We start from the raw sequence: 16,069 nt of genomic DNA on the forward strand, positions 1-16,069 counted from the left end.
TTCTCAGAACTTGAAATGGGGTTTAGGTATCGCCTGAGGGTCAACAAATCATGTCAATCACAACCCTGACTTCACTTATTGGCTAAAAACCTGAAAGGGCAGGGATTAGAGCAGCTGGTATTAACAGAAGTTGCAGGGGAGTGGCTGACATTTTGGTTTATGGCTTTTATACCAGACCACCTAGAAACTTTTTTTTTAATAAAAGCTAAGAGTCCGGAGATTAAGGTGACTCACACGGAGAGGGCCCCCCAAATCCGGAGTCTCTGGGAGAAAACCAGAGACCTGACAACCTTAATTTTAACTATGGCTTATTTGAAAAAGCCAACTTCAAACCATGGAGTATGAAGCTGGTTTGTTTCAACCAACCATTGTTCAGATTAACCATAGTTCAGGGTTCAGAGTCTGTGAGCTATATTTTTCTTACCTTTTGTATTTTTAGTCAGCTGCTGTCAGATTCAATATTGACGCATTCCACCTTTTCTTCCCCAGAAATTGAAGCAAAGGAGGCCTGTGACTGGTTACGAGCTGCTGGGTTCCCACAGTATGCACAACTGTATGAAGGTATGTTTGGGGGAATAGTTCAATAGCTGCCACACTTTCCATGAGTTGTGGGAGTAGTCTTGTTGGTGGGGAGGGCAACGTGTTCAGTGCCTCAGCAATCTTCCAAAGACTTAACCCAGGCCATATTCTCACCATACATTTCAAGCACTATGATAAAGCTTTAAAGTGTTGTGATAGAAGATTTCCCTGGGAAGAGGTATTCATTGTTAAACCATTCTGGAAATTGTAGCTCTGTGAGGGAAATAGGGGTCTCTTAAAAACTCTCAACACCCTTAACAAACCACATTCCCCATGATTCTTTGGGAGCAGCCATGACTCTTTAAGTGGTATCATAGTGCTTTAAATGTGTGCTGCAGATGTGTCCCCAGATAAAGCAGAGGTACTGTTAGTCAATAGGACAGCCAATTCAGGGTTAGGTGTAAAACCTATTGTACCTTCTTAACGGGCCATGTTCTCAGTTTGGGATGCTTGTGGACCCAGCTTTGCTCCTATACAACAGGACAGGAGATAGCTGCCATGGCTTTGGGGTGCCTTTGCACAACTTCAGCAAGTGTGCCAGCTGCAGCCTTTCAATTACCATTGCCGCATATGCCTTGGTCACATTCAGATTAGATTATTCCAATATGCTCTGTGTGGGGCTCCCTCTTTGGAGTGTTCACAAACTTCAGCTGGTGAAAAATGTGGCAGCCAGAGTTGTCCGAGGCCTGCTTTTTTGGAGCGTTTAACAACCATATTGTTTAATCGCAGGCTGCCAGTTAATTTCCAAGCACAATTCAAAGGGGTGGGTATTACTTACAAATCCCTAAATGCTTTGGAGCCATGATATTTGAAGGATCTCTTTATCCCACATGATTCATCAGGAGCCACGCTTTGCATCCCATTACCACTGGAAGTCTGGTTGGCTGGGATGCAGTACCGGGTGTTTTCAGCTGTGGCACCAAGGTTGTGGATCTTCTGAAACTGGGAAGCCCAATTGGCCCCTTCTCCATTGCCATCTTAGCAAGCTGCCCAGCCCTTTTTGTCATTTTGGTTTAGTTCCTCACCCACCCCTTCTGTAGTTGTAATACTAGGATTCTGGCTTTTAGCTGTTTATTTTATAAATTGTATACTGTTATTTTATTTAATTTTCTGAGTCACCAGCAAGGGCTAAAAGATGGGATATAGTTCAGAAATGAATGAATGAATGACTGAGGGGAGCAAAAAGTTCATGATATTGTGTGTTCACTGTTTTTTCTTGGTTTTCAGAGCTACTTGGTAAAGCAAGGAATGCATTCTGCTTTTAAAGACTTTTTAAAAAATATGACATTAAACTTTTTAAAAACACGCACGCAATATGGCACAGCCGAGAGGAGGTGGAGCATTGTGTCACTCATTACTAATAATGTCACACATTCTGACACTTGTGCAATCATATTCCAGGTCATTCATTTTTGCAATTCGCATACTGGGGTGGGAAGGGAAGAGGAAGACATCTGGAAGACATCTGGATCTTCAACAAATGAGGACCAAACTAAATGATATGCCATTCACATGATTAGCAATTGCATGAATGTGTCTTTTAAAGTAAAGAGCAGGTGCTGGGGACGGAGGATCTGGATGGGAACCTTAGTATGGTTGATAGAAGGACTTAAATCCTTTACAGAGAGAGAGAGCGCTGCAGTCCTGGTCTGGATCAGAGGCCCCACCTTACACAAATGGATTTTTTATTCAAATGCAAATAGAAGATGGGTTGATCAGGATTGGACCTCATTGGGGGATAAAAGGTTAAAGGTCCCTCCCTACTGAGGATGTCTAGCAACCTCACTGTACAACTTTAGGCAAATGTTGAAGATGCCCCTCTTTACCCTGGCCTTTGACACTTGAGAGGTATATTTTTAGGACCCACACTATTTTGGGGGTTCTAGTTGTTTTTAATTGTTTTTAACACTGTATTTTAAGGTCGTGGTAACCTGCCCTAGGACCTCTGGGTGAAGGGCGGGCACTATATGCTGCTTCAAATAATAATAATGTTGTCCCAAACCTGGGTCCCAATCCAGAATGCCCCCAACACACACACACAAACACAAAACAGTTTAAACCAAATTATAATCACAATAACAGTGTGGGTCCTAAAATATACATATGTCTAAAGAGGGGTGTCTTCAGCATATGACGGAAAGTGTATAATGAAGGTGCCAGATGAAATTCTACAACTTAGGGGCTGCCACAGAGATTGCCCTCTCTTGGGCCACCATCACCTTCAGCTTCTGAGGGTGGTGGCACTACCAATATTTTGGCACTTCCTACAAGAGCAACACAAAACTACCAACCGCCTCTGCTAATCTTAACATCCAAGGGGGTCTTGAGGGAAGGAGATGGTCTTTCAGATATTCGGGTCCTATGTCATTTAGGACTTTCAACTATAGCTTGGGCACCTTGAATTGAGCTCAGAAAGGAACTGGCAACTATTGAAGCTGTTTTATAATGGGTAATATTCATTCTAAATGGAACCCCAGGCAGCAATCTTACCACTACATTTTGGGCCTGAGTCACAAGTTGCAATTCTGCATTCATAATGCTATTAAGTAATTTGTCTACAGAACCACTTAGGATCCTACAGTTCTGTGGAAAAGTTAACACATGTTATATTTCTGTTTTTAAAAATTATTGTATTTATTTATTTATTAAATCTATATCCTGTCCTTCCTCCCAGAAGGAGCCCAACATTCAGATTGTTTGTACTGTTAGCTGCTTTGGATTCCTTAATGAAGAGCAAAAAGCAGGGTATCAGTGCAACAAATAAAAAATGATAAATCAATAACCTATGTATTCCTGTAATGCTTTGCCCCTCTTTTACAAACGAATGGTTGGTGTAGCATAATTGTGCAACTTGCTTGTGTCTGATATTGAAATATGAACCATCTGATGTCATACTATATTCAGAATATGGCATGTTAGTTTATTAATTTTTTTATTTATACAGAATTTGTGTACTTTAGTTGTCAACAGCTCCATCTGATTTAAAGAAAGAAGTAATGTTATCAGAAATCAGGTTTTTTTGGGGGGGGGTCTAATTTCCCCTTGTGTTTACAGTTTAGTCTGAAATTGTATTCAGTGTCCCTTGGAAGCAAAATAGTGTTTCCCACTCTAGTAACAAGTACTTCTTCTCTTATAGATTCCCAGTTTCCAATTGACATTGCTGCCGTAAAGAAAGATCATGATTTTCTTGACAAGGATCTTGTAGAACCTCTTTGTAGGTAAAGTGTATTTTATTACTTGTTATGATGGTGTTGGGGTTTTTAGCACTGCAGAGCATACAGACAACTTTGTTTCATTTAGTATCTCTTTCTCCCTACAACATTTGAGGAAGGGTCTTAGCTGTGTGGTAGAGCATCTACTTGCATGCAGAAGGTCACAGGTTCAATCACCTCCAGGTAGGGCTGGGAATGTCCCCTGTCTGAGAGCCATTGCCAGTCATCGTAGACAATACTGAGCTAGATGAACCAATCAATCTGACTCGGTATAAAGCAGCTTCCCACGTTCCGAACATCTCTTTCAAGTAGATGATACAGCTAAAGCCACATCGTGGTAATCCTGATTCGTGAACCAGGGTATACACCAAATAACTGCAAAGCAGGAGGGAAGGTTTGGTGTGGAGAAGTGGTGAGCAGGAAGAGGATACTTAATTCTTCCTCCACCCACCAGTTTTTATATGCAGTCCTTCCAACTTCCCTTCTCTTTCTCCATCCAAGATTCCAGATGTTGTTGTTGTTGTTATTACATTTGTATACCGCCCCATAGCCGAAGCTCTCCAGGCGGTTTACAACAATTAAAAACATAAAAAACAAATATACAAATTTAAAAACACTTTTTAAAAAAAACAATTTAAAATACGTTTCCTGCATTGTGGATTTAAAACATCTCTCTTTCTCTCTCTCTTTCTCTGTGTGTGTGTGCGTGTGTGTGCCTGCGTGTAATTGCTGAGACAAAGTAGTAGCTAGAAGTAGAATTAAGCACCCCTCCTGACTATCAGTTCTCTGCTGAAAAATATTCTCTTCCACCATTAGAGTAGTTCAGCCCAGTGCTTGGAAAAAACTAATTCAGATTAACCAATTCATTGAATGAATTACACCTGAAAGTGGTTCCTATAATTTCCAGGTAAACTGTACAAGAATTAAGTTCCTTTTGCAGTTGAAATTTGGGCAATGTTTAATTTAATTTAATTTTCATTTGGGTTCCATCACATTTAACTCTGTGTTTGATTGTGGCATTGCATTTACCATTTTTACCAACCTGAAAAGTGATCCGGCTGTTTCAGTTTGAAGATCATACTTGTTGGGAAAAATAAATTTTAAAATGTTCACATTATACTCTGTGTGTGTGTGTGTACTGCATGTTTTGATGTTTCCTTAGTGTCCTTAAGTATATCTTATTCTTTAGCAATGCAGCTTGTAAAGTTCTGAATAAAATGAAGGCTGAAGAAAAAAATGCTGGGGACGACATGAATGAATTGTGAATTGAACTGGAATTGATTTAGTTCCTTTTTTCTCAGTTTGGGGATGAACTGAAACTGGAACTAATTCCTTTTTCAAGGAGATGAACTGAAACGAATTCATTTTTAAAATGAATTTTCCAAGCACTGGTTCAGCCAGAACCCAAGTTCCCAGTCCTCAGCTAATGTGTAGTTTTGGCCTAGTATAAGCTTCATGGATAGACAGGAATTTGAACATGTGTCACCTACATCCAAATACAAAGCACTATCTATTGTATGGGATCTCTCTTCTTATGTGAAGGTGATATTATCTACACTGAACCTTTAAAGATCAAGGAGGCCGAACATCCTTTTAAAAAGAGTTTAAAATCTGCAGCACCTGAAGAATCCTTATCCTTGCTTGCCCTCTTTGGCTGGAGCCACACAACTGTAGGCAAGAAAATACTTTCTTTTAATGGGATCAGTCATCATTCTGTGGTAGGAGGGGTATAGGTGATCAAGTGGACATGAATGCTTGAGATTCTAGTCTTCTTATCTGTTCCTCTGCCCCTCTGTCTTTCTTATTTTTCTTTTTCACTTTTTAGTTGAGGCTAAAGTAAGGTGTTGTAACAGAGGCATGGGCTGGTACATAGGTCACATCCATACCATACATTTAAAGCACATGGCTTCCTCCAAAGAATCTTGGGAGCTGTAGTTTCTTAAGGGTGCTGGGAATTGCAGCTCTGGGAGGGGTAAACTACAAATCCCAGGATTTGTTTAGAGGAAGCCATGACTGTTAACGTGCTATAAATGTACTTTAAATGTATAGTATGGATGTGACCTTCAACTCTTCCCCCATTTAAACAAACTCTTATTGAGTGTGGAATGGGGACTTTTCTCTCAGGATCCTCCAATAGAGAGTTAACGCTTAGGTTAATTCTGACATGCTTCTTTAGCACATGACAAGTTGTGGATTCAGAAGGCAACTAAGTGCATAATAGACCTGTCAGCTTATAGTTTCATCCCATGGGTGAAGATCAATACAGACCAGAGTCCTGCTGGGTTGCATGAATCAGTCCCATCAAAGGGCTGCATTTTTGTACACTTGATGGTAAACTGAACCATTGCAATTTAAATGGCCAAGAGAACTCCCCAAAAGCCATATTGTCTTAAAGGAAACTTAATTGTAGTGTTGAACTGATGCAGAAGACCTCCAGTATTGCTGCAGCTTACTCTGGACATGTTGCTACATTTACTGCCACTAACCCTGGTATGCCCTTGACTGGATTCCTTTACAGCTGTTCTATAACAGCTGCAGACTAGAGTCACAGGAAGTTAGGATTCTGACCAATTTTAAAGTTGTTAGAAAATAACAGCAATCTGGGCAAAAGGCCACCCACAAGGCAGCCCAGTTTTAGAAGGTTTTACTCTACAGTGTTGTTATATTTAGTATGTGTCCTGTAGCTTTACATAGTCGACAAACTGTTCCAGACGCTGTGCTCTCAAATCTGACACTTGGCCATTTCCAAGGCTTTTCTACAGCTAGCACTGAACTCCACATAGAACACAGTCTAGGTCTTTATGCTGTTACATGGTCCCACACAAAAATTAATGCAAGTCAAAAGCATTATTTACGAGTTGTATGTGGCAAAACTGTGGCAAAATAGGAGAAAACAACAACCTGTCTCAGGCCTCCTACTTGTTGCACTTTGCACAATGGTAGGCTTTAAATATATAATGAATGCCGCTATTTGTGCATATTTTTGTACTTAGGGGAAACGGCTTCCGGAGTTCAAAATACACATAAAAGCAACTCTTCCTCATTGAACATAATGCCATTGACTATTGTGTCTGGTCTCAGAATTATTCTTGCTGAGAGTTTGACTCTTATTCCAATGACAGATGTAAGCAGATGGAGAAGTCTGCTTTTGCTATTGGCACGTCAAGAGGGTGCGAGAAATCCAGGCAGGCTGTATTTAATTGCATGCTCTGGAGACATAAAGACAACCATTAATCCTTTCATTTCATTGGCACAGTCTGTTTCAAAATGTTGGAAGGACCCCGGAAGATATGTCATCATCTTTCTTGTTTAAAATGTGGGTAGCTAAATCAGTAAGCTGGAGTTTGATCACAGACTTCATGAAAATGTTACCCTGAGTCTTGAGGAAAGGATTATCTTCCAATGAAGATATCGGAGCAAAATGTAAATGGGAAACTATTGTTTTAAGTTTCTGAACTTTACAAGATTAGTTCACTGGTAACAGGGACACTGTTGATTGGGTCTATAGAAAACAGATTATTTGATTAAAAACTCTGCAGACCCTAGATATAGACATGGTACTCTTGCAAGAGCAATTGGTTCTTCTGCTTGAGGTTTGCAGAATGGAAGTCAGAGGTAGATGTATGTGAGTGCTTAAAGTGGCTTGAGAGAGACCTAATTACCTGTGGGATGCATGCTTATCCTATTATCACCTCTAATAATTGGGGGTTCTTCTCCCCGCAAGGTTTGTAGTATTTCCAAAGCCTGTAAAACATTTTGACTAGGAACACAAAAGAAACGTGTATGCACTAAAGGCAACTGTGGTTCTATTAGACCACTTTCACTTTCTCCCAAAATAAATGCCTGCCTCCAAACTTTAGTTTAAGGTTTCTACAGACATTATGGGTGGTTTTTAAGAAGTTCTTATTCTTAAAAATAAGTCCAACTGAAATGTATGTACCTTCATTCACATTTATTGCTTTTTATAGTGAGAAATTAGAGGTACAGGCATTTATTTAATTATTAAGATCAACCAATGCTTTTTTTTTTTTTGTAAAAAAAAATGAGGTCCCAGAACTCAAGGTAAAAGTGCAGTGGGTGCCAGGACAAAATGATTGCCATGGGCAGCAAAAAAGAGGTGGTGGAACTCTATCGATTAGTACCTTCCCCAAAAAACCACTGAGATAGACATAGATGAATAATATTTGTTGCTGTTATTTTTTATTACCTATTGTAGCTCAGTGTTTATTTCATTTTCTTTCTAGTATCTAATAAGCTCTTCAGGTTATTGTAATCTGTAAAGTTCAGTGTGTAGAGTAACAAAGGAAAAAGGATTTGCCTCAAAATTCTATTTCTGGTTATGATAATAGCCATCTGTCTCTCAAGCCACCAAACTAATTGCTGGATTATCTAGGTTGCAGAAAGAAATGGATTCTTCCACTCAGTCTTTGCATAGGAATTAGCACTGTGTATTTCACTACCAATCTCACTTTACAGGAGGTTGTTTGAAGTTCTGTCCATACAAATGAAAGCAGGGAAATGTCCAAGATCATAAAGAGCCAATTCAGTTAATTTATGAGATGTTGATCTTTGGATCTTGCTTTGCTTTTAGACGTTTGAATACACTGAACAAGTGCGCCTCAATGAAACTCGATGTGAACTTCCAAAGGAAAAAGGCAAGTAATTATGGATTTGGAAATGTCTGAATAGTCCAGGGCTTTTAAAATGTCCTAAAATTACAGCTAGTATGGATCTCATGCTTAACCATTTAAGTTCTAATATTGTGATTCATTGCATATTTGGCACTAGCTGATAGTGTTCTGTTGTACTGTAATGATGCTGGATTGTGAGAAGAAATGATAGTAACTTGTGCTTGATGCTGGATTGTGTTTGATGCTGGATGATGAGAGGAAATGATAGTAACTAACCATCATCTTGAATCAATTTGCAAATGAAAGTTTACCCGATGCAGCACAGATTTTGCACACATAACACAATAGCACTGTGGCAAAAGGAAATACTTGCCTTGAGATGAAGGTCCAATATGAAGATTGTGAACCACCATCATTGTGCGGCTGATGTACATCTAAAATCCACTGGGAAGCATCCATCAAACAAACCACCAAAAAGAGGGACCGCATCACAAGATGCTGAAGAATAGTTATTAGTAGTCTAATGTGTTTCAGCCAAAAGCTTTTTTTTTTAGGGGGGACAGTAAGAGACAGTCAACCAACACATGCATAATACTTATGTAATAATAGGAGAATATCCCAAAACAATGGTACTAATATCAATATACAGTATACTAATATCCTTAAAACACCCCAAAACTTTAAAAACGTTAAACATGCCATAACATGTTATAAAAATGATTATTATTATAAACTTTATATACATGCATATCTGCATATATGTAAAATAGTAACTCAAAAATAATACTTAGCTTATTCATAAAATACTTAAAATACCTTATTATAAACTTCAATTTCTGCAGCTGTTTAAAAACATATTACTCACATATGCTTTAACAACTCAAATGCAGTAACGTAAGTATTTCACAATCCCCACCCCAGCAAATATATGGTCTGCTTGTAAAGAACATGTTGGTTACAAATGTTTTTGAGAGGCAGGGATCATTACCAAATGTCCACCTTAAGAGGCATCCTCAGGGAGTGTCAAGAAAAAGCAAACATATATTTCTGATAGAGAACATAGCTGTTGCCAATGTCTTTTAAAGCTGGAGATTATTACCAATGTTACTGCATTTGAGTGATTGAAGAAGATATTGTCCAGATATTCATGCATGTATATGTGAGTAATATGTTTTTAAATAGCTGCTGATATGCATATATCTAAAGTGTTTTAGAATAATTATTATTAAACACATTTGTGTAGCTTATATTTTAGCATGCAGTGTTTTTAAGGATATTAGTATGTATTAATATCAACACAATTGCTTTGAGTTGTTCCTTTGATTTTTTTATCAGTAGCAAATAGCATGGTGGGTTGCTGCTGCTCACCTGACTAGTTGGTCGTGTCACCTCTGCTTACCAGGAGCAGAGCTTGGAAAAGTTACTTTTTTGAACTACAACTCCCATCAGCCTAATCCAGTGGCCATGCTGGCTGGGGCTGATGGGAATTGTAGTTTTAAAAAGTAACTTTTCCAAGCTCTGACCAGGAGGTAGAGGGGAGGGGTGGCAAGATCAATATTGTGCAAACACACTAGCAGAGCCAATCAGGTGCTTCTGCAAGGTGCATCTGCACCACACCAACCCCCCTGCCGCCTCCCCCTCTACCACCAGGTAAGCAGCAGCGATGCAACAAATCAGAGGTAAGGTGAGCTGTGGCCCTCCACCATGCCATCCACTACTGAGTATTGCAGATATGGTTGTTTTTTGTCTTTTAGAGAGAGCCCGTGAATAAGGCCTTTTGGATGAAATACATTGGGCTACTAATAAGTATTTATAAGCATCTTGAGATGTGGTCTCTCTTCTTGCTGTCTTTCCAGCCACTTGTTCCTGCCTTCTATTGTCTTCTGCTCAGAAACATTCTGGAGTCTTGAATGCACTCACATAGCAGAAACTATGAGAGAGGGAGTCTTTGATAAAAGAACAAATCCCAACAGACTTCTCAAAATACAAGGGCAAAATACATGTTTCCTAGTTAACATGGTACTTGCTTCACAGTATTGTCCGATGCCATGGACAATAGGACATGATCAGCTGCCAGATTAAAAAGCCAATAACATTTTTTTCATTTTTGTTTGTGTGCTGACTTATTAAAATAAAGCTTGCCATGTTTACAACCTCCTTGTGTAACACAGGCATTATTCAAGGCTTAAGGGGTTTCAGCAAGGAATGCAGAAAATGCCGTTTGATATGGAGAATTTTGTAACAGAGCCAACAGCATTTTATTTACAAGGCACTCCTCTCCCAGGGGCACTTTCTAATCAGGCGTTTGCATAGTGCAGTTCATTGCCTTAAGAAACATGTGCACATCTGATTGTCAAAATGCTTGATTCATTCTTCCAGTGGTGTTACAGACTTCTAAGTGCTTGAAGTGGGTTAGGAAAACATGGGGTGGGAAGGAATGGAATGGGGAGCCACCCCACTTCTCAGGTGGACCTAAAATGGACATGGTTAAGTCTGGCCTAAATTGAGATGAAATGCTTTCTTTCTCTCCTCACTCTCTGTTTCAAGATTGTTAGTTTAGGACCACAATCCTAAACACACTTTTTTTGTATTTAATCTGCCTTCAGACAGTGTGTTCACAATGCTGCAAACCCATCTTCATAACTGAACTGTCAGATGAGCATGTCAGTAGATCAGATGTTGCCATCTGCCTTAGCCCTCTCTGCCTGCTCACTCCTCCATTTGCCTACAGCTGTCTCCTCCTTCTCCACCTCCTCTTCCAGTTGGGGAAAATTAACAAAGTGCCCTCCACCTAGGTGCCTAAGAGTGGATGAGACTGTGCTGCTTCCATTTCAGATACCCCAACCGGGAGTGGTTTGTTAACTTTCTCCATCTGGAGGAACAGCAAGAGTGAGCAGGCAGGGAGAGGAAATACTGATGAACTCAAGCAGACTTTGATTCTCTTGAATAACAGTTTAGTTGTGGTTACAGAAAGTACTGTGAACCTCTTTTTGTTTCTCATCTATCTTTATCCTAAGAAGTAAATAATAAATGGACTTGATGGGACTTACTTCTCAGTAAACACATCTTAGCTTTCCTCCCTTCCCTGTGTTGCCTCCCCATGACAAATTTTAGATTTAGATTTTTAAAACTCCAGGGCAGCCTTCTGTGTTTAGTTTTTAATGTGCAAATGGCTTCTTTCTCCTTTTGGGATTAGTGATATGGGTAATCATAGCTAATCAAGGATCACTTACTAGATAGGGTGATGCCTTAATGAAGTAATCCTACTGTAGAGCCTGTTCCAAGGTAAGTGTTCATAGAATTTCAGCCTTAGCCAATCAGTGTTGACATAACTGAGAACAAGCGAAGGCAACTTAAAGTGAGAACAAGTAAAGGCAATGTAAATGAAAACGTGGACATTTAGTAAGGAGCACTAAAACATCATAATGGAAGGGATGCATTTTTCAACACTATCAAAATAATCATTAAAAAAAACCTTTGAGTAGCTTTGGCTCGCTTTTATGTGAATGGATTTTTCTTCTATGTTCTATTGTATACAAAACTATTTAGAAAACAATGTTTCCAAATTTCTTTGCCTTCTGCTGATCTCTAATTTTTACATGGATCATAACAAAACAATATGCATCTTCTGATGCAGATATTCAAAACACATTAAGAAATTTTAAAAACCTGTCCTCCAATAAATCATTTTCTTGTATCAGTTGGCTTTGCCCCTTTTTGTTCTTTTTCTTCTAATGTTTAACCAAAACCTGCACTGCTGTTTCACCTGGCTCAGGATGAGCAGGCTTGTATTTTGTGCCACAACTGCTGAAGTAGCATCCTGCACAAGGCCTTCATGTATACCTAAAGCCTCTCTACCCGTGTTAGCATTTTGCCAACATAAAAATGCACTGTAACTAGGAGAATGTTTATGGGGGTCTGATGACGTTTAGGAATTGGCACAAGGAACACTAGGGCTGCAATCCAATACACTCACCTGGGAGTAACTCCCATTGAACCCAATGAAGCTTACTTCTGAATAGACATGAATTGGATTGCAGCCTAAGAGACTCTGTCTCTACTCCCATCCACAAGCAGTCCTTTATGGGGATTTATGGTTCCAGAGCGAGGGGGCACTTTGGCCCCTCTCTTATCCTTGGGACCTCAATTTAGTTGTTGTAAACCTCCCAGAGAGCTTCGGCTATGGGGCAGTATATAAATACAATAAATAAATAAATAAATTGTTATGCTCCAACATATAGCAGAATTTAAAATATGGTTATCATATGATGCATCATATGATTCCCCTTTAGTTTTTGATCTGTCAAGTTTCTTAGAAAGATTTATTAATTTTATTTATTTATTTATTTATTTAAATGTATATCCCACCCTTCCTCCCAGTAGGAACCCAGGGTGGCAATTTCTTTGCAAATTGATTTGCCTTCAAATACAAAAAAAGATAAAATCAAAGCCCAGAAAAGTCCAGTTTTGCTTCAAGCTTACAGTGCAGACAAGGAGGCAAATCTGAATTGAAAAGACGGCTAGAATATAAATGTATGTTGGTGACATAGGGCACTTCCAGATGGAAAGGTTTGCAAGTGGTGTGTACCCCAAATAAGCACTCCTAAAAATTGCAATCCACAATGTGAGATGCAGGTGATATAATGTGAATCCACTATGTGTAGTAGTGTTACCCACCACATGCTATTTTGTGCCTCTTCCTCAAGATACCATTCTCCCCAATTCCTGTTTAGTCCTACCGTGAAGCTGCCAACTGGTGCCTAAGATGTCTATCTGCAGACAAAAATTATGGTAGGCAAGTGACTCACAATTATTGTGTAGTTCTACAGTAGAACTACATTGTGTAATTCTACACTGCATAACTGTAGGACTGGACTGGAAAATGTCACTTCATGTAATGGCTGCTGCTATTTGCCATTTATTAGGTCTGGAACCTAAAACCAAGCAAATACTGATGGTCAGAAATCTTGGCACAGCTGTATTCCACATTGTCTTGAATTCCTCAGGAGCTGGCCACTGTGAGGCAATCTGGGAGAGAATATAAGGAAAAAATGTAATCCAGTTGAAATCAAGGGCAAAAGTAACACTTCTGCATCTACATAAGAAACTCTTAGCCCTTGCCATTAAACTTCAGGTAAAATGTACAGCTGCATTTTGAAATTCCCTTGAAGAAAATTTGCCCTTAAATTATTTGCATAGACACAAAGATGCTGTTGGAAAAACTGCCTTCCCCAGCTGTAGGATCATTGCCCTTGTGAAGAAAAAAAATGTGGGGAAGATCCACTCAGTGAACTACACTTGTATACTTTATTGGCATCTACATCCACCTGAGGAACCAATGTTTTAAAATCAAGTTTTCTTTTATCTATAACTAGCTCTAAAGATGTGAAATATAGAATGTTCTTTCCAAGTCTTTCAGTTTAGCAGACATCAGCCTTTCTGAGTTAAGGCGTCTGCTCATTCATAACAGAGGTCTGTAGATACATTTTTGTTACTCATCTTCACGTGTTTCATCCTAAAAGAGACAAAAATGGGAAAATGGATATAGAAGCTGAGTGAGGAGACAAAGCTGAACTGTCCTTATTACTGCTTACATTTTTATCCCACCCTATCTCCAAAGATCTCAAGGTGGGATGTTCTGCTGTTTTCCCTTCCCCTTTGTCCTCACAACAATCCTGTAAGGTAGGTTAGCTCACCCATTAAGTTTTTGGCTGAGCAGGGATTGGAGACTGGTTTTCTTAGTCTAAATCCAACATTCTAACCACTATGCCTCACTAGTTATTAGAAGCAGTACACAGAGGACTGATGGATTTTTTTAATGTTCACCGCCCAGAGAGCTGTTGCTAGTCGGGCGGTATATAAGCTTAATTAAATAAATAAAATAAATAAATAAAATTTAAGGCGGCAGTGTACAAATCCAACCATTCTGAAGCAGTAGCGGACACAGGGCCAGATTAAGCTGAGGAGGGCCCCTAGGGTGATTGGTGTTTGGGCCTCCCTTCTCCTCTTAGGCAATATCAGGAGGGATCGCAGCACAGCAGCTTCTGAGCAGCCTGCCGTCCCATCCCGTCCCATCCCATCCCATCCCCCCGCTTCACCTATCTTGCTGCTTTTTTTGCAACTGCGTGCACAAGTTTGCCATCAATCAAGATGGCGGCCGAGGTCCCTAAGGGGCTGAAGCCTTTGCTGCCATCTTGGTTGATGGCAGCAATGCGCACGTGTAGCACGCATGCATGCCATCAACCATGATGGCGGCAGAGGCTTCGGCCCCTTAGGGAAACCTTGGCCGCCATCTTGATTGATGGCAAACCGCAAAAAACAGGAGAGAAAAAGGTAAGTGAAGCGATGGCGGGCGGTATTATAATTTTTTTTAGCTTATGCACGGGCCCCCAAGAGCTCCGGTCCCCTAGGCTTCAGCCTACTAAGCCTAATGGATAATCTGGCCCTGAGCAGACAGTGTGGTAGGGCACTGCTACTCACCTGACCTCCAGTCACCTGCATTGCTGCTGCTTACCAGGAGGTAAAGGGGAAGGGATGAGGCAGTAGGGAGGAAGCACATTACAGACACACCTGTGGAACCAATCTGATGTTTCTGCCGATGCGTTTATGCCGTGCTGCCTCTTCGCCTGCCTTGTCTCTCCCCCTTAACTTCTGGTAAGCAGCAACGACACGACTGACTTGAGTTCAAGTGAGCAATGGCGCCCTACCATACCGCCAGTTACTGTTCTGAAGGCAGTATAACAGAGAGGCCTGGGTTCCACTTGGCTTCAACACTGCTACTTTACCTGGCTACTATATAGTATTCAGACATAATGGGAGTGTGAGCAATCAATCAGACAAATTCAATCAGATATGAACGCACTTTGCCTGTGGCCAATATGATGTGTGGGCCTGATTCAAATGGTTCAAATTCATCACAGAAAAATTACCCTGAAAATATTTCACAGATGGTATGTAACCCCAGTTCAACGTTTGCATATATCCTCCATGGCACCTACACTTTGCTGATGGGCTTATGCTTGCAAAGACACGTATTTCCACCTGTGGTGGACATGCCAAAGGTCACTCCTTTTTGTGGACTAATACATACAGAGCTCAACAATATTACTAAAGAAAACATACAAATTAGACCTGAATTGTTTTTACTTTATTTAAAGATGGGTTGAAATCCAAGAGTTTGATCTCCAAATTATTACCAGCAGCACAAATAACAGTACTGCAGCAATGAAAATCTTTAGATGAACTAGATCAGTCTGCTTGGTACAGGAACATCTGGAAAATCACAATTCTGGCTAAACTTACTTTACATCTTCATTTCTTACAAGGTAGAGCAAAGCCAGAGGTGTGGTGGCCATTTATTGATTATATTTCCCATCATTATTTATATGGACATCTCCCAAACTCAGCCAGGACTATTTGGTTCTCATAAATATTCTTTTGGATTCCCTGCATTTTACATACTGATTAATATCTCATCTCCAACATTTGTTGTAACCTTCCATATTGCCATACATTTTTTCTCAAACAACTATCCTTAGCTCCGGGATGGAGGGAGGGGTTTGTTCTTTCTGTTTTCTTTTTCTGTAAAATTAATCAATAAAAGTTAATTAAAAATCGCTCAAAGGGATCAGGTACACTATTTCAGCA

General features: G+C 39.9%; 1 protein-coding gene across 3 annotated transcripts in view; it reads left to right on the plus strand.

Moving 5' to 3' along the window:
- Positions 1 to 16,069, plus strand: part of STARD13 (StAR related lipid transfer domain containing 13) — a 213,667-nt gene that overhangs the window by 132,531 nt on the left and 65,067 nt on the right. For all 3 annotated transcript variants that reach the window (XM_061628422.1, XM_061628423.1, XM_061628421.1), the window contains exons 2-4: positions 490 to 561; positions 3,716 to 3,797; positions 8,383 to 8,446. In XM_061628422.1, coding sequence (XP_061484406.1) covers positions 490 to 561; positions 3,716 to 3,797; positions 8,383 to 8,446 — 218 coding nt within the window. The remainder of the gene's footprint in view (positions 1 to 489; positions 562 to 3,715; positions 3,798 to 8,382; positions 8,447 to 16,069) is intronic.

This window comes from Rhineura floridana, chromosome 5, assembly GCF_030035675.1.
Source record: "Rhineura floridana isolate rRhiFlo1 chromosome 5, rRhiFlo1.hap2, whole genome shotgun sequence".
In the NCBI taxonomy this organism is placed as follows: Eukaryota; Metazoa; Chordata; class Lepidosauria; order Squamata; family Rhineuridae; genus Rhineura; species Rhineura floridana.